We start from the raw sequence: 18,489 nt of genomic DNA on the forward strand, positions 1-18,489 counted from the left end.
TAGGGACTCAGATTCTGTGTCCTCTAGAGGAGGAGGTGCCTTTCATCCAGGAAGAACCTGAAGAGTAGCTGCGTTATCAAGGAGGAATGAATTCACATTCATTACCAGAGAGAGGGAGTTTAGTGTGTCACTTCAGCGCAGGTTACTATTGATCCAGGTGAACAACACTCCTGGAATTTAGAGACATGAAGAAGGGCCAGCTTGGTACTGCCAGGAGAAAGGAGAATAGGGAAGAATAAAGGTGAGGTATGATATCTGGGACTTTGCATTCTGGTGATTAATGAGAATTAACGTCGTCCAGTTCTATGATCAGAATAGCGGAACATTGACTTTACTGTCTTTGAAGGAGGAGGCGTTAAGTTCTCACAGAAATTGGCTTGATTCAAATGGGAGATATCTGCTGGAAGTAGAAAAGTCACAAATTTATGTGAAATTCTGATTTTACAACAATTGGACTTTAATATCAAGGCGCTGTAAAGAACTTTCATTCCATCTTAACAACTATCTGTAAAATTGAGTTGGAAACCATCCAGCTTCCAGCATGATTATTGCTCTCTACCTTTATGAGATTATCTGTGCTGTTTATGCTGTACTGTGGGGTCGAGTAAGAGCTAAGCAACACAAAAGGGCCTAGAAGGTAATCTTCTCCCTGCAAGGAGTCCTGGACACTCAGAATTTGAAGACCTTTTTGAGAACTGAGCACGTAATAACTGAACTGAGGTGTGCGCGCCTTGGCACCTATGCCATACTGTCTGCCCGGGGGTTATACCCGTTTCACCAGTGGAGTCGTCTTCACTTTGCTTTCACTGGATAAGTACATAGCATGAGTAGAGGAGCATGACTATACGATTCTTTTATGCTAAATATAGTCCAATGTGGACAACTGTAGGGCCATGGGATATGTGCTGACATGGGTTGGCAGTTTTCAAAAAGGTTTTTTAATGTCTGGATAATTAAGCAGTGACCTGGGTAAAACTGGCTGAAAATTGGCTTTCCTCTCTGCGGGTAAAAGCATCCATGCTGTTTCACCTCTGTCACAAAAGGGTAGAGCTGGAAGATAATGCTAGGCATTTTAATTTTCAAAATCCCATTACTGATTTATGGCGTGGAGGTTGCACCTGCTGGAAAATGCATGGGCCAGCCCCACATTTTCAAAGGGAAAGTCTGCAGGGAGCTTCCCTTTGCAAATGTGCCTGTAAGCAACACAGGGAAGTTAACAATAGCCACCCCTCCTAGTTTGTTGCATTGTATTTTGCAGAGTTTCATGCATTTTATTTCTGCTTGTTGTCCAATAGCTCTCCAGCAAAGTGAGCAGCAAGACTCAAACTGCCATTTAACAAGGAGAAAAAGGCACAAAATATAGCAGGTTATTGTGTCTCAGACTGAAGTAAGTAGTCATGCAAACAGATACAAATGTGTGAGTCTTAAAATGAGTCCAAGTAGCCCCATATGTTTTTTTTAAAGAAACTTTTAAGACTAGAGAACCACTTTGCTGAATGAACAGTTTGCACTGTGGCTTCCTGCAGTGAACAATGAGCTATGAATCAGCAGCATAGAGCAGTAGTAATAGGAGGTAAATGTAAGAAGGGCAGAGAAGGAAGAGGAACTGTATGAGGTTTGCTGAAATACCTGCAATATTTCCAGTAGCAATTGCTATGAGCTGGTCTTTTCATGAAGACAGTAAGAATACAAGGCCGGCCTTAATACTGAGACCATCTTCCAGTAAAGAGAGAAGCTGAGGAGCAGACAGCATTGCACAGTATTTGTGGTCCTGTAGAGCTCAGAGCTATAATTTCTGAAAGCTCAATTGGCCTTTACTTACTAAGAATCTGTGGTTCAGCTGTGGCTTAATTTTAATACCGTGTTTTCTGTTTTTTCCCTGCATGCATGACAACTAAGAGTTCAGGTTTCAATACGTAAATGACTGAATATATTTGAGGGGGATGGGAGGGGTTGGTTGGGGGAACGAATGTTCTTGCACAATAGTTTGGCTTCCATATGTTTCCAGATTATAAATTGCATGACCCCCAACTCATGGGGTCTGGTCCTTGCTTTGCTCTTGTTTTAAGGCTAGACTAAAGTGTTGTTATTTTTTGTCTATAGGCAGAAAATTTAGTACATCTGGTTGTTAGTGTCAAGATGCATTTCCTACATTTATCTTGCTTTACCTTATATTGACTTGGCTATGTCCAGTTATGTTCGTATGAAGATATTACCCAGAGTAAATTTAGAAAGTTGAGTGTGTGTGTGTGTGTGTGTGTGTGTGTGTGTGTGTGTGTGTGTATTTCTGAAATGCTTGGATTTTAAAATGCATTAATCTCCTGTATGAATGAAAAAAAAAAAAAATATATATATATTTAATGTTTATGGTAAAATTCAATAAAGATTTGCCCTAAATATATAGGCTGCCACGAGTAACATATATATTTTTATTTCACATTAATATTTACATAATATATATATATGCTGTACAAGGATTTTTTGCAAAGAAACAGGACTGCAATGATGGTTTTATACTTCTGTGTATTCACAATACATGCGCACTTCTGATCTTCTGATGCTCTGAAGTGATCGGACACTTTCACTCCTGGATCTGATATTTGATCTGTTGAACAGCCTTTGTGAAAATGATTTGCACATAAAGAAGTAAATGATTGGATCCAGGCACACATTGCATGCAGAGAGAAAGAGGGTAGACTCCTTGCAGTAGTACAAAACTCTATGTGCAGACTCATCTAAAACGTCATCTAACTGTCTAAAGGTAAAAGGGATTCTGCACAAATGGTATGGTAGAAAGCAGGTGAAAAACACAGCCACAACAACACGTATACTTTGGTTATGTTTTCTTCTTCTGCTTGAAGGACTAATAAATTGTTTACTAGACTTATGTATATGCCTGGAGATTGAAATGTAGCATACAATGAGAACTATCAATACAGCTACAAACAGACACATGTCAATATAAATGACTGCTTCATGCCATCTTACTCCCAAGGAATTTTTAAGCTTTATGCAGTCCTCCACGTTGTCTTTTGTCGGCCCAACGTCCGTGAGAATTACATTTGGCAAGGCCAGGGCAGCCATACCAACCCATATTCCCACCGACAAGGTCTTTGTGAAATTTACATTATACATTTTGGAGCTCCCAAAGGGTTTAACCACTTTGAGGTATCGGTCGATGCTGATGAGACCAAGAAATGCAATGCTGATATACATGTTGGTGTAAAACCAAACCATAGAGTATCGACAGAGAAAGAAGTTAAAGTTCCATGGTCCAAGTCCTGAAGCTTGAATGATTTTGAATGGGAAGGTCAGCGTCATTAAAAGGTCTGCTACCATGATGTTCTTGAGGTAAAAAATGAAGCTTGTCGTACTTCTGATGTGGAAGAAAATCCACACAGCCAAGCCATTTAGCATAATGCTCCCCAGAAAGATGATGAGATAAAGGATGGGTAGTCCAATCCTTATGAGCTCACTGCCTTGGGTAGAATTGATATGTAGATCTCTCGTGGAATTTGATGATATCCTGTCTTTTTGATACAGATGGTATTCTGTAGCGGGTTAAAAAAAGATGGAATAAGCTATTGTAACTGGTTTACTAGGGTTCTGAAACATCTTTTATGCATTTAATGAAACATAATAATTACTTCAGAAATATGTTGGCTTAATTACGTGAGGCTAGACCTTGAATATGAAAGATAAAATGTTAGCTATGCATTATAAATCTGTTCTGAATTGGTAAAATATAATATTCCGTCACTAATGTTCTGGTCTAATCTCCTTTTATCTGGCTGCTTTCAGTAGCTATCTATTAAATATCAACTATTTTACAGAATGTTATGGATCAGATTCATGTCCCAGGTGCTGACACCTATCTCCCGCACAAATCAAAGCCAAATCAACGAGTTTGAAGGTTGGGTTCAATCTTTTTTTTTTTTTTCCCCCAACACAGTTCCTTCCTGTGTGTGAGATGCATGCTGACCCTGTAGTTTGAACTGGGCCCAATATGCAGTGCTGATTATGGATGTTGGGCATCATATCTGGTATATTAGGCCTCACATATGTATATAATGCTGGATTTCTAGAAGGATGCAGCATTCTGTGGCTTTATCTCAGCAGTCCTCTGGAGTGCGGTTGCCAAAAGGTTTAATAGGTGGATGCCATATCATAGAATAAAAGTACTATTTGACCAAAACCAATATGTAAATTAAAAATTCAGTAATCTAGATCAAATCGGTCCTTGGGCTATCCCACAACCAGCTGGGGTTTCAGGCTTGCCCTAATGAATACACATGAGAGATATTTGCAGCTACTGCATTCATTGTATGCAAAAATATTCCATGCATATTCATTAGCGATAACTTGAAAACTCCACTGGCCGTGAGGGGGCCCGAGGACTGATTTGAGTACCACTTGATATAGATGGAGCACACAGGATCAAATTGTGTCTCTTTACTGTAAATCTGTTTTCAAGAATGAGCCTCATGGTTGCAAGGTTTTGGAAGGAGCCCTGGTACATGACAGTCACTGCAACAATTGAACTGAAGTTAGCGGGGAGAGGAAAATTTCCCCGGGTAGCTGCGTATGAAGGCTTACGATGCCAGATCTCAGACCCAGTTTTGAGTGAGTTGGGAGCCCAAATGAGTTAGGAGCAAAGTGCAGGGTTGCAAAAATACAGAATTAACAGCTGTGTTTCTTGGGTTTGATATATGCCTGAAACTCTGTTCCTTCTCTGGTGATGCCTGTTAACCATTCTCCGAGCCCTGTACAAGGCCTGCACTCCTTGTGAAAGAAGCTGACTGATGTGCTTTACCATGAGCTCGCAAGAGAAAGGAGCTATGCCGGACTTTGTCTGATTTTATACAAGTTGTGCAGAAGACAGCTTTTAATTTAATAAGTGGATGTCTCCTTTTCCAGGCATATGATGTGGCATTGTAGCAGTGCACCCAGTTTGGTGGAGGGCAGAGGGATATTTTAGCCTGCTCAACTATTAGCCTGACTAGGTTGAAATAGTTCTTCAACAGTGACTATATGAAACATTCTATAAATTATACTATGGTTTAATATGCTGCAATCTAGTAATGCTTAAATATTGAAACTATTCCCGGAGGCTGACACGTTTTGGTTTAGCTTTCTTACCATAGGTGGTGTTAAAGGGTGGCTAGTTCCACCCTAAAAAAAAAAAAAAAAAAGGCTTGCCACCCTAGTTTTATACATCAGATCAGGTAGAGATAAACCAAAGCCTTGCCTGATTCAATACTGAGACGGATCTGTCAGCCATGCGATTTTCTGGCTTAAATTCACCTCCAAGCTATCAGCAGCTGGCAGCAGGAGTTGTGTTTAAGCAAATGTCTTCTCCTGCTGCTGCAGGGCCCAACTCATAGTTTTTACTGCAAGATCGGCTCTGTGGCTGCAGGAGATGAAGTTGTTTAAACATGACTTCTAGCACCCACAGCACAATCATGGGTGAGGGAGGAAGGCATTCTGCTCCCCCCCCTCCCAAAAAAAATGTAAAAGGACCTGCAATCAGGTGCTGGCCAGCAGATCCTGTCCCACAGGTAGCTAAAGGCAGGCCCGGCACCATCAGATGTGCAAACCATGCAATTTCACAGTATGGCACACCAGGTGGGGTGGCATCGGGAGCAGGGAAAGGCCCATGCTGCCACTGGTGGACCCGATCCCACCCGTGGCAGAAGGAGGAGGTCTGTGGTGCCTCTGGTGGACCCGATCCCATCAGTTGGAGAAGCAAGAGGCCACAGCAGAGGAAGCGTGTCTGGCAGCTTCTCCTCTGGTGCTGGCCCTGTGGTACTGAACACTTGAGGTACTAGAACTTCCGGTATTCTCTCGAGATGAGAATACAGGAAGTGCTAGCACCGCGAGCGTAGAATTACCGCAGTGCCAGCTCAGGAACAGGAGCTGCAGAACAAGATGGAGCAGGCTGGCAGTAGCAGCGGATGAGGAATGACCCAAGGACGCTGACTACCTGGTGTGTGTGTGTGTGTGTGTGTGAATGGGAGGCTGCCTGTGAGGAGTGTGTTTGTGTGAATGGGAGGCTGCCTGGCATGGGGGTGTTTGTATGTATGGGAGGTTAAGAACATAAGAAATTGCCATACTGGGTCAGACCTAGGGGTCCATCAAACCCAGCATCCTATTTCCAACAATGGCCAAACCAGGCTACAAGAACCTGGCAAGTACCCAAACACTAAGAAGAGCCCATTCTACTGACGCCAGTAATAGCAGAGTCTATTCCCTAAGTCATCTTGATTAATAGCAGTTAATGGACTTCTCCTCCAAGAACTTATCCAAACCTTTTTTAAACCCAGCTACACTAACTGCACTAACCGCATCCTCTGGCAACAAATTCCAGAGCTTAATAGTGCGTGGAGTGAAAAAGAATTTTCTCTGATTAGTTTTAAATGTGCCACACGTTAACTTCATGGAGTGCCCCTAGTCTTTCTATTAACTGAAAGTGTATATAACCAATTCACATCTTCTTTTTCAAGACCTCTCATGATCTTAAAGACCTCTATCATATCCCCCCTCAGCTGTCTCTTTTCCAAGCTGAACAGCCCTAACCTCTGTAGCCTTTCCTCATAGGGGAGCTGTTCCATCCCCTTTATCATTTTGGTCGCCTTTCTCTGTACCTTCTCCAGTGCAACTATATCTTTTTTGAGATGCAGTGTCCAGAACTGTACACAGTACTCATGGTGCGGTCAAACCATGAAGCGATACAGAGGCATTATGACATTTTCTGTGTATGAATGGGAGGCTGCCTAGTATGGGGGTATGTGTGTGAGTGAATGGGAGGTTGCCTGGGATTGGTGTGTGAATGTGAGCCTGCCTGTGTGTATGTGCACATGCATGCATGGGAGCCTTCCTGGGATGAGCAGGGTGTGTATGTGTGAGAATGGGAAGCCTGCCTGTGATTTGGGTGGATGTGAATGGGAGCCTGCCCTGGATGAGTGCATGTAAACTGGGAGCTTGTCTGGGGTGGGTGTGTGTGTGTGTGTGTGTGAAAGAGAGAGAGAAAATGGAGGGTGCAGGTGGATTCCAACCTGCCAGCAGCTGAAATGAAGATGAGGACCTGGGGCTACTGGTAGATTCCAACCAAAGAAGAGCTGGAGATGCCTGCGGGTTTGTCTGAGAGCAAGTGTATGTGTGTATGAGCTTGTTGTGTGTGTATATAAGAAAGAGAGGAGAGAGTTTATGCAACCCCCTCCCATTACTCCACGATAATCCCAGGGTGACTGGAAATCAAAAGTTCCTAGGTATGGAGAGCGTGAGTTTTTAAAATCCTTTTTAGTTTTATTTTTCAGGTGTTATTTGCTGTGTCTTCTGTTTTGAAATATTTTATTGGTGGTTGGGTCATTTAAAAAAAACAAATTGTATATGAGTTTTTAATTAAGTGATCTTTTATTCATCAGCTTTTTTTTGAAATATTAGTATGTTTTTAGTATTATGATTATGTATTTTATTACTTGATTTTATTGTTTGATGTTTGAGGAATGCTGATGGTTCTGGTTTTTCATTGTTGCACCGCATAGAGTGTCTGACTTCTTGTGGTTTCCAGTTCAATTTTTGTCTGTGTGTTTGTATTTCTACTTTATGGTTGCTCTATTCTGTATTTGGTGAGAGTCTGTTTATGTTCTGCATGTGTGAGCGAGGTGAGGTATTATGCTAATATGAAGTGTATTAGTGTATTCGGGGTTTCAGACGGTTAAGTCCACACCCAACACACATCAAAATAGGCCTAATACCATATAGGTTCCAAGTGACTTTTTTTGTAGGGATTTCTGGTTGGCATCACAGCAGTGCATGTAAATATAATATAAATTATATTTTTACCTCAGAATACTGTACTTTGATATTTTTCATGTAAAATATAAATGCATAACTCTTAACTGTGTGTGTGGAATGGGGTCGGGGGAGGGGCATGTTGTGTAAGGCTATAAGGTTCGCCTTATAACCTTACCAAGGCTAATACCCTTGCACCAGCCATGGGTTCGGGGAGGGGGTGGTGGTGTCATTTTTAAAAGTTTGTATCACTGAAGGGAGCTGGGCTTTTTTTTTTTTTTGGTGGGCCCGGCACAGAGAATGAATGAACAGGGGGGCAGCAAAGTAATTGTTCTCACAAGGCAGCAAAACGTCTAGCACCAGCCCTGACTGAAGAAAGAATGAGGCCCATCAGACCACCACAGACCCATCCCTTGGCAGTTGAAGGAGCAAAGGACCCAGCGACCACCATGGAACCCATGGTGTGTGTGGAATGGGGTCGGGGACCCAGCGACCACCATGGAACCCATGGTGGTCGCTGGGTCCTTTGCTCCTTCGACTGCCATGGTGGTCGCTGGGTCCTTTGCTCCTTCGACTTCCAAGGGATGGGTCTGTGGTGGTCTGATGGGCCTCATTCTTTCTTCAGTCAGGGCTGGTGCTAGACGTTTTGCTGCCTTGTGAGAACAAGGCAGCAAAACGTCTAGCACCAGCCCTGGGGGTGGGATGGGTTCCATGCCCTGCAAGGCCTTCACCCATCCCATTGGTGGGTGAAGGCCTTGCAGGGCATGGAACCCATCCTTTGGTGGCCCAAGGAGCAGAGGACCTGGTGGTTGCCAGTGGACCCCATCCTGCAGATGGTAAAAGAAGAGGCCCAGATAAGAGGGTGAATCCCTAAGTCTGAGTGTGTGTGTGTAAGAGAATGTGTGTGTGAGAGAGGACAGAGTGTGTTCTTTCCCCCTCCCTCACTCATCCAGGACAGTCTCAGGATGAATGGAAATGAAAAGTACTCTGGTATGGAGAACTTTAATTATTGGATGTTTGCTGTTTTGAAATATTTTATTGGTGTTTGGTAAATTTAAAAAAATGTTTACTATGTTTTAAATTATTGAATGTTCTATTTGTCAGATGTTTTGAAATTTTTTTTTTTATTATCATGGTTGATGATTTTGTTCGTTTTATGATGAATGATGATGGTTTTGTTTTTCCATTGTTACACTGCATATAGAGTCTGGATTATTGCGGTTCCCATTTCAGTTTTTGTCTGCACATTTCTATGTATACTTTATGGTCTGATTATTCTATTTGGTGAGGGATTGCATTTGAGACAGATTTATATTTTTAATTTATTTAAATGTTTTATATACCATTATTCCATGTGAAAATCACTAGTTCATAACGGTTTACAGGTAAACATTCATAATTATGTTACAAGGTGGATGATGTTTTGCAGTGTACTTGTTCTGTTTTTCTAGTTAGATGTATTTGTGTTTTAGGGCCTGGTGTAATATTTCCAGTGCTGCCTCTTCATAGGTAGGATCGTTACCATTTGAGTCCTTGGCTTTAGTGCCGCTAAAGTATGACTGGTTTGCTATAAATGTTCCAAGTTTCTTTTTGTTGGCTTTGTGTTACAACACAAAATGTCTGGCAGTGGAAAGTGTTCGTGCTGTTACCGAGGTGACGACAGAATTTGAAATTTTTTTTTTTTTTTTTGTGGTGGATATATATATATATATTTTTTGGTGAATTGTAAGGGTCAGCGTCCTAGGACTGTTATCTCGGGACTTTCTATGTATGCAGATTGTGTTACAGAACTGGAAGTGAAGGATTTATATTGAGATTCTGTCCCTTCTTGTAGAGATTTTAGACTTCACTCTAATATCCATATAGAAGAATTGGTTGAATGATGCTATCAAATAATTTTAATGGTTGTTTTGCTGGGAGGTTGTTTGGTTTTTTTTGTTTAATTGCACAGAATGATCCTGGGACTTTTTCTTATTGTATCTTTATAGTCAATTTAATGGTGGCCTGGGGGGGGCCATGATGACATTTTGACTCATTCCCTTCCAATGCTTTGCTTGCTCCCCTGTCACCTCCCCAAATACTTCTGTCTAACGACAGCAGTGTTTCTTACCTTCAGTTTACAGAGCATGTACCCACAAGACAGATGTTTATGGCTCTTGAGAACTGGAGCTGGCTGCCCCTGAGCTAGGGGCAAAGCTCCACCCTCACCGTGATTGAGTGGACCCTGTGCTACCGCATGCTCTGCTATGGTTTTTTTTTTTAATGAAATAGGGGCATTGTAACTAAATAAATGTGCTCACACTAGTTGAAGATGCAGTGTTTCATACCCTCTACAAATAATTTAACCATCAAGCTAAGTTTTAGTGTCAACAGCATAAAATGATAATGGTATTGGTAAAAGGTGTGAAAATATTATGCAAAGTAAAGGCAGAATTTTCAGCTCATCTTAGTGTTATAATTTAATTTTATTTATGCTAAAGGTGCTTATTCCAGTAAATATGCACTGCTGCGTTGATGGATGTACTGGTTATAGCAGAGACGAAGGGAAAACCACTATGCTAGAAACTTGTTTTTGTTTTTTTGCCAGTAATCACAGAATTTGACTAAAAGCAATACATGCATTTTCCCAGTGAGAATAGTCTGCCTGCTTCCTCTCTGATGCATTACTGATCTGTTTTTAAATGCTTATACAACAGAATAGCTCTTTTGCAGGTTGGGATTAAATTTAGAGGGGCGACTTTCAAATAGCATGGTTGCAAACTGTGCGGACTGTTTTAATGCATTTATGCAGATTTTGAAAAAGAATCTGTCAGCATTGTTTCTCTTTAAAAATAAGCGAGACCAAAGTCTGTGAGTTAAGGGTCTGCCTGCTTTGCACCTGCTATTTATTTATTTATTATTTATTTATTTTTAATTTTTATATACCGATATTCCTGTAAAGAATACATATCGCACCGGTTTACAAGGAACTGAACAGTCGCCTCCAGGGCGGAAATACATTAAAACAGTCGCCTCAAGGCAGAATACATTAACACAAGTATACAGGAAAACTATTAAAAGAGAACTTTCATAAACTCAATTAAACGTAACTGTCAACCATAAATCAGGAACCATAAATCAGGAACATATGTACAGAGGTAGGTATATCGTCTGTCGCTTCACCAGATTTTAGCTCTCAGGGAAAGCTTGAGTGAATAGCCAAGTCTTTAGCTTCTTTTTGAATGTCGGAAGGCATGGTTCTTGGCGGAGGTCCGGTGGGAGCAGGTTCCAAAGATGGGGACCTGCAGTGGACAGAGCTCGTTTCCTCAATGAGGTTTTTGTTGGCTGGGTGTGAAGCATGTTCTGGTATGCACTTCTGATCGGTCTATTGGAGACGTGTTGCTGTAGTTGGAAGGATAGGTTGAGGGGGGAGATGTTGTGTGTATGTGTGCTATGTGTGTGTATGGCCAGAGGAGAGGCAGAATAGCATGTGTGCATTTGAAAACTGAGTGTATATGTTCTGGTTTTCTCCCCTTGATCTAACCCTCCCTAGGAACTCCTAATTTGAATGTGGCATGTACTTCTCCCAGCATTAGGGAAGGGTGGTTTTACCCGAAGTACCTTTTTTTGAAAATTGCCATCTACGTTGGTTCAGCATAGGTGGTGATGCACAAGAGCTTTTGAGATCACATAAGTCCCTTCATCGGATGCATGATGTTGGCCCCAGTCAAATGTATCTCAACCTGCAAAGAGCACAGCTTTCTCCAGGCCTCATATAGCTACTAGAACTCTCTGTTGTAATAAAATGTGAGACAAAAGTAAAAAAAAAAATTGTAACTACAAAGAGGTATAGTTGTGTTTCTGTGGTTATTTTTTTTTTAAGTGAAATTCAGCTGTCTCAAACTGATGTAACTTTTATCCCTATCCAGTGCAGCTGAATATTAAGGAAAGGCACTTTCATTTCATGTTTTACGCATGTAATGACAGGATGTAATCTCTCGCAGTGGTGAACATGATATTGCTCATCTGGGTGTGTCGGTCTGCATCTGGCAAGATGTTTGTGGAACTGTGGGTGGTGGGTGAAGCCTCTTACAGTGCACCGGGCAGGAAATTGTGCAAAACAATGGGATTCTTCTTTCCTCCATGCAAGTCCAACAGAATGGGGATGTAACGGCAAAGGGCTGTATTAACGTGCAGAGAAGTGTTAGGAAGGGGCAGTTCCCTGTCCCGTGACAACAGATATCATCTGCAGCCAAGCGAGACTTGAATTCACTTTTTTCCTGCCATCTGCTTTCAGTTTACCTGGCAGCTTGTTGTTAGCAGCGTTCAGTCCCATTGTTTCTTGTTGACTTGCATTGAAATTTAGTGGATGCGCTCGTATGAGATCCAGCTTCGACGTGGACCGCGCCACTTGTAAACTCCTAGGCAAGAACACAGAAGGGAGAATAAGTAGAAACATAGTTAGGGTTGCAAGCAGGAGTAGCCTTCAACGTTTTAGCAGGAAAATGAACTTATGGTACTGGTTGCTAGATTAGTCTGCAGATAGAGAACATAAGAACATAAGAAATTGCCATGCTGGGTCAGACCAAGGGTCCATCAAGCCCAGCATCCTGTTTCCAACAGAGGCCAAACCAGGCCACAAGAACCTGGCAATTACCCAAACACCTAGAAGATCCCATGCTACTGATGCACTGATGCAATTAATAGCAGTGGGTATTATTTAACAGGCCGATTCAGTAAACTCCACGGGAGAGCCGGCGCTCTGAGGCGAGTACCCGCTCTCCCGACGCGCGCCCAGGCTCCTCTCCTGGGCGAGCGATTCTTTATTTAAATTAGGGCCCGTGCTAATAAGAAGGCGCTTGGGATCCTAGCACGTCCCTAGCGCCTCCTTATTAGCAGAAGTGGCGGCTGTCAGCGGGTCTGACAACTGACACTTAATTTTACTGTTGTCGGTTGTTGAACCCGATGACAGCCACGGGTTTGGAAAATGGATGCTGGCAAAATTGAGAGTCCATTTTCCAACCTGCGGGCCGTGGGCAGATTTTTTTTTTTTTTTTTTTTAATTTTTGGGGCCTCCGACTTAATATCGCTATGATATTAAGTCGGAGGGTGTACAGAAAAGCAGTTTTTTCTGCTTTTCTGTACACTTGCCCAGTGCCATCTGAAATTAAAATGTGCAGCTTGGCCGCACATTTTACTTTATGTATTTTGGCTGACTAACTAATAGGCTCATCAACATGCATTTGCATGTGATGAGCGCTATTAATTTCGGGGGATTGGCTGCGCGTTTAAGGGGAAATAATAGCACATCAAAAAACGTGTGGCCAAACGGGGGCTAAATGGTATGCTTGGGTGACCGCACCGTTCTGTATCAGCCTTTAAGTAAACTTGATTAATAGCAGTTAATGGACTTCTCCTCCAACTTATCCAAATCTTTTTTGAACCCAGCTACACTAACTGCACTAACCACATCACCTGGCAACAAATTCCAGAGCTTAATTGTGCGTTGAGTGAAAAAGAATTTTCTCCGATTAGTCTTAAATGTGCTAATTGCTAACTTCATGGAATGCCCCTGGTCCTTCTATTATCCGAAAGTGTAAATAACTGATTCACATTTACTCGTTCAAGATCTCTCATGATCTTAAAGGCCCTTATCATATCCCCCCTTAGCCATCTGTTCTCCAGGCTGAACAGCCCTAACATCTTCAGTCTTTCCTCATAGAGGAGCTGTTCCATTCCCTTTATCATTTTTGTTGCCCTTCTGTGTAGCTTCTCCATCGCAACTATATCTTTTTTGAGATGCGGTGATTAGAATTGTATACAGTATTCAAAATGCAGTCTCACCATGGAGTAATACAGAGACATTATGACATTTTCAGTTTTATTAACCATTCCCTTCCTAATAATTCCTAACATTGTTTGCTTTTTTGACTACTGCAGCACACTGAACTGATGATTTCAAAGTATTATCCACTATGATGCCTAGATCTTTTTCCTGGGTGGTAGCTCCTAATATGAAACCTAACATCATGTAACTAAAGCAAGGGTTATTTTTCCCTATATGCAACACCTTGCACTTGTCCACATTAAATTTCATCTGCCATTTGGATGCCCAATCTTCCAGTCTTGCAAGGTCCTCCTGTAATGTATCACAATCCGCTTGTGATTTAACTACTCTGAATAATTTTGTATCATCCGCAAATTTTATAACCTCGCTCGTCGTATTCCTTTCCAGATCATTTATAAATATATTAAAAAGCACTGGTCCAAGTAGAGATCCCTGAGGCACTCCACTGTTTACCCTTTTCCAGTGAGAAAATTGACCATTTAATCCTACTCTGTTTCCTGTCTTTTAGCCAGTTTGTAATCCACGAAAGGACATCGCCTCCTATCCCATGACTTTTTAGTTTTCTTAGAAGCTTCTCATGACTGACTTTGTCAAACGCCTTCTGAAAATCCAAATACACTACATCTTTATTAACCCTTCAAAAAAATGAAGCAGATTTGTTAGGCAAGACTTCCCTTGGGTAAATCCATGTTGACTGTGTTCCATTAAACCATGTCTTTCTATATGCTTTATTATTTTGATCTTTAGAATAGTTTCCACTATTTTTCCCGACACTTAAGTCAGGCTCACTGGTCTATAGTTTCCTGGATTGCCCCTGGAGCCCTTTTTAAATCTTGGGGTTACATTGGCTACTCTAAAGTCTTCAGGTACAATGGATGATTTTAATGATAGGTTACAAATTTTAACTAATAGATCAGAAATTTCATTTTTGAGTTCCTTCAGTACCCTAGAATGCATACCATCCAGTCCAGGTGATTTGCTACTCTTTAGTTTGTCAATCTGGCCTACTACATCTTCCAGGTTCACAGTGATTTGGTACAGTTTGTCTGACTCATCACCCTTGAAAACCATCTCCGGAACTGGTATCTCCCCAACATCCTCAGTAGTAAACAGGGAAGCAAAGAATTCATTTAGTCTTTCTGCAATGGCCATATCTTCCCTAAGAGCTCCTTTAAACCCTCTGTCATCTAACGGTCCAACTGACTCCCTCACAGGTTTCTTGCTTTGGATATATTCTACAAAGTTTTTATTATGAGTTTTTGCCTCTACGGCCAACTTCATTTCAAATTCTCTCTTCGCCTGTCTTATCAATGTTTTACACTTAACTTGACAATGCTTATGCTTTATCCTATTTTCTTCGGATGGATCCTTCTTCCAATTTTTGAAGGATTTTTTTTTTTTTTGCTAAAATAGCCTCTTTCAGCACACCTTTTAAACATGCCGGTAATCGTTTTGCCGTCCTTCCACCTTTCTTAATGCGTGGAATATACCTGGACTGCGCGTATAGGATTGTATTTTTAAACAATGTCCATGCCTGTTCAGAACACTTTTAACCTTTGCAGCTGTACCTTTTTTTTCTAACTATTTTCCTCATTTTATCAAAGTTTCCCTTTTGAAAATTTAGTGTTAGAGCTGTAGATTTACTTATTGTCCCCCTTCCAGTTATTAGTTTAAATTTGATCATGTTATGATCACTATTGTGAAGTGGCCCCATCACTGTTACCTCTCTCACCAAATCCTGCATTCCAGTAAGAATTAAATCTTAAATAGCTCTCTCTCTTGTTGGTTCCTGAACCAATTGCTCCATGAAGCAGTCATTTATTACATCCAGGAACTTTTTCTCTAGCAAGTCCTGATGTTACATTTACCCAGTCAATATTGGGGTAATTGAAATCTCCCATTATTATTGCACTGCCAAATTGGTTAGCTTCCCTGATTTCTCTTAGCATTTCATCATCTGTCTGACCATTTTTTCCAGGTGGTCAGTAGTATACTCCTATCACTATACTCTTACCCAACACACATGGGATTTCTACCCATATGGATTCTACTGAGCATTTAGTCTTGTTGCGTCCGTCGCTGCTCGACGCCCTCTTTACCTCTGTGGCGACTCCCTCCGGGTCTGATGGACGGTTAGCTGCCGCGGCGTCTTCTTGCCATCTTCCTCCGGCATCTCCGGACCGGCATGACGCTGCAGATCTGCCATGTTGCCTGATGACGTAGGGAGCGCGTGCTCCGATTGATGTACCAGCAAGGGCGCGAACCTCGGGGGCGTCTCCCTGGGATGACGTCATCCGCTTCCAGTATAAAAGGTCTCAGTATTCGCTAACGGATCGAGTTAGCAAAGGGATTGCTGGGGATTGCTTCAGCTTTTCTCCCAAGCTACTCTGCCTCCTCGGACTTACCAGGGGTACCTGCTCCTTGGGGACCTCGCTCTTTTTTCTTTATTTCAGATTGCAGATAGGAACCGGTACTCACTCCTCGAGGGCCCATGTTCCTGAACACTCTGAAGATTCTCTACTGCCTGGAAGCTATCGCATATACAGACATTTGTGAGTTACCTTCGCTCTCTCAGAGCTTTCCCTGGAACCAGGTACTCGCTCCTCGAGGGCCTAACCATTTCCAGCTACTGAGCTTCCTTAAGACCTTATGTGAGTTGTCACCCAGTTCTGGCTGTGAACACAGCATACCCTGTCTACTCACTATCTATAGTTTCTCTACAGCTCAGCAACCCTGGGACCGCTATTCCAATACCTGAGGGACTTAGCCGTGCCTGATATCAGCTCACTACTGCCACCTCTGGTGATTCTACTAACCTGTCTAATAAAAGAATTATCTGTGTCTGTCTCCATACCCAAGCCTAGCCGGTGGTCCCTCTCATGATATCCTCCTGGGGGCGCAGTCATCTGCCATCGGCCCAAGGATCCACCTATCTACATTCCTCTACAGCTGAGTGCCCTCTCCAAGCACTCCGCTGGTAACAGATTGCTACTCCTTCCCTATCAGGAGTCTTCAACAACAGATTCATAACAGATTACAACTCCGCAGTCTATACCTTAACAGATCGCTAACTACTCCCTCTACAGGAGCTGAGCATATCAGATTGCTAACTCCTTTTTCCACAGGAGCCAGTTCATAACAGATTGCTAACCCCTTTTTCCACAGGAGCCAGTTCATAACAGATTGCTAACTCCTCCCTTCTTGAGGAGTAGAGCATAAGACTGCTAACTCCTCCCTCCCCAGGAGCCGATTCGTAATAGATTGCTAACTCCTCCTTCCACAGGATTATCCAGCAACCGATCTATAACAAGTCTCTTGTATGATCTTTATCCTGTTGGACTCTGTATCCTCCCGGACATAAAGTGCCACACCCCCACAAGTTGATCCTCCCTATCATTGTGATATAATTTGTTCCCTGATATAGCACTGTCCCATTGGTTATCCTCCTTCTACCAGGTCTCTGTGATGCCAATTATGTCATCTCATCATTTACTGCTATACACTCTAACTCACCCATCTTACTTCTTACACTTCTGGCATTGGCATACAGACATTTCAAAGTGTGTTTTTTGTTTGTATTAACAACCTGCTTTTCAGTTGTTAGGGATAATTTGGAAATCTTTAGCTCAGGTGATATTTTACATATAGGCACATGGACTACGTTTGCTTCTATTGGTATCGTGCTGGTGATAATTTTTATAGAATCCCTTGTTTGTTTTTGGATCCATTCCTAAAATAACATTTTTATTGCATCCTTCATACTAGTTAAACCTCTATGCAAATAAATGCAGTGTGTATTTGGTTTATTGGATTCAGGAATCTTTGTAGATTTTGAGGCCACCATAAGAATAATAGAAAAAAATTGTAGCACTTGAATTTCTGAGATCACATTGGTCTTTGTTAGTCCAATTAAAATTATGACAATCTGCAAAGATTCCAGTATTTTTCTCCAGGGCCAATATGGCCATGAGAACTCGGCACTAATGGAAGCTATACAAATGCTATAGAAAATTAGTAGTTGTAATAGTAATAAGATTCCTTGGAGGTAAAGCTCAATTTTCTATTTCCAGCCCCTGAGTGGTAAATCCTGGATACTGGCCCCAAAAGGCTCGCATCTCAAGTTTGGATCCTAATTGCACAGTTCTCACGAACCAATACCGCACTCTTGAGAGTTCAGGCTCCCCTGTAGGGGGAAGCTCAGCTGCAAGGCCCTTTTGCATTGTTTACTCCATCTCATTCTCTTGAAAACAGCACTGATGATCTCCCAACATAGCAGCAATAATCACACTGGAGATTGGGTGGGTTCCAGCTCAGTTTTACTGATAGGATGTACAAGTGAATTGATGGTTCTTAACAGCTCAGATTGAAATAAATAGGCAATCGATTGTTACAAGATGAAATTTAAAGAAATTTGTGACCATGGCTTTCTAGAAAACAGTTCTCCAATTATTTTAGCCAATTCCTTGAGTAATTGGACTCTCTATTTCTCTTCACTTTGCAAATTACTTCCCAGATCCTCTCATGGGAATGGAAAAGAAAAAGTTTATCCCAATGTACTTCCATTGTATATGAAAGTTCCAATTCTCATACCCTTCCTGTTGTCCTCACTATTTTCCACTATCAATTCTGTGGCAGCTAATGGGCCCCTTTATCACATTTCCCTTCTCCGATTTATGTGTTTAATTTATATTCAGGCACTTCAAAGCAGATTACGTTCAGGGAGAATCATCAGTACCCGAAGTCCATAAGGACCTACCTCAGCTTCGTATGGAAATGGATTTGAGTCCATCCCACTTTGCTGACACTGGTTTTTCCCCAGTCCTTTCTAGGGGAAAGGTGCTATGTCCTCTTTAAAACAGCAGCATCCT

The 18,489-nt window shown here is 41.9% G+C and overlaps 2 protein-coding genes across 2 annotated transcripts in view; one reads left to right on the top strand and one right to left on the bottom strand.

Moving 5' to 3' along the window:
• The window catches only part of MED12L (mediator complex subunit 12L), a 764,678-nt gene that overhangs the window by 351,094 nt on the left and 395,095 nt on the right, over positions 1-18,489 (top strand). The window lies entirely within an intron of this gene.
• Positions 2,444-18,489, bottom strand: part of GPR87 (G protein-coupled receptor 87) — a 36,230-nt gene continuing 20,184 nt past the window's right edge. The window contains exons 2-3 of the mRNA XM_029616042.1: positions 12,076-12,194; positions 2,444-3,551 (exon numbers count right to left, since the gene is read on the bottom strand). Of these exons, the coding sequence (XP_029471902.1) occupies positions 2,512-3,551; positions 12,076-12,109 (1,074 nt within the window). The 5' untranslated portion in view covers positions 12,110-12,194 and the 3' untranslated portion in view covers positions 2,444-2,511. The remainder of the gene's footprint in view (positions 3,552-12,075; positions 12,195-18,489) is intronic.

This window comes from Rhinatrema bivittatum, chromosome 9, assembly GCF_901001135.1.
Source record: "Rhinatrema bivittatum chromosome 9, aRhiBiv1.1, whole genome shotgun sequence".
Classification (NCBI taxonomy): domain Eukaryota; kingdom Metazoa; phylum Chordata; class Amphibia; order Gymnophiona; family Rhinatrematidae; genus Rhinatrema; species Rhinatrema bivittatum.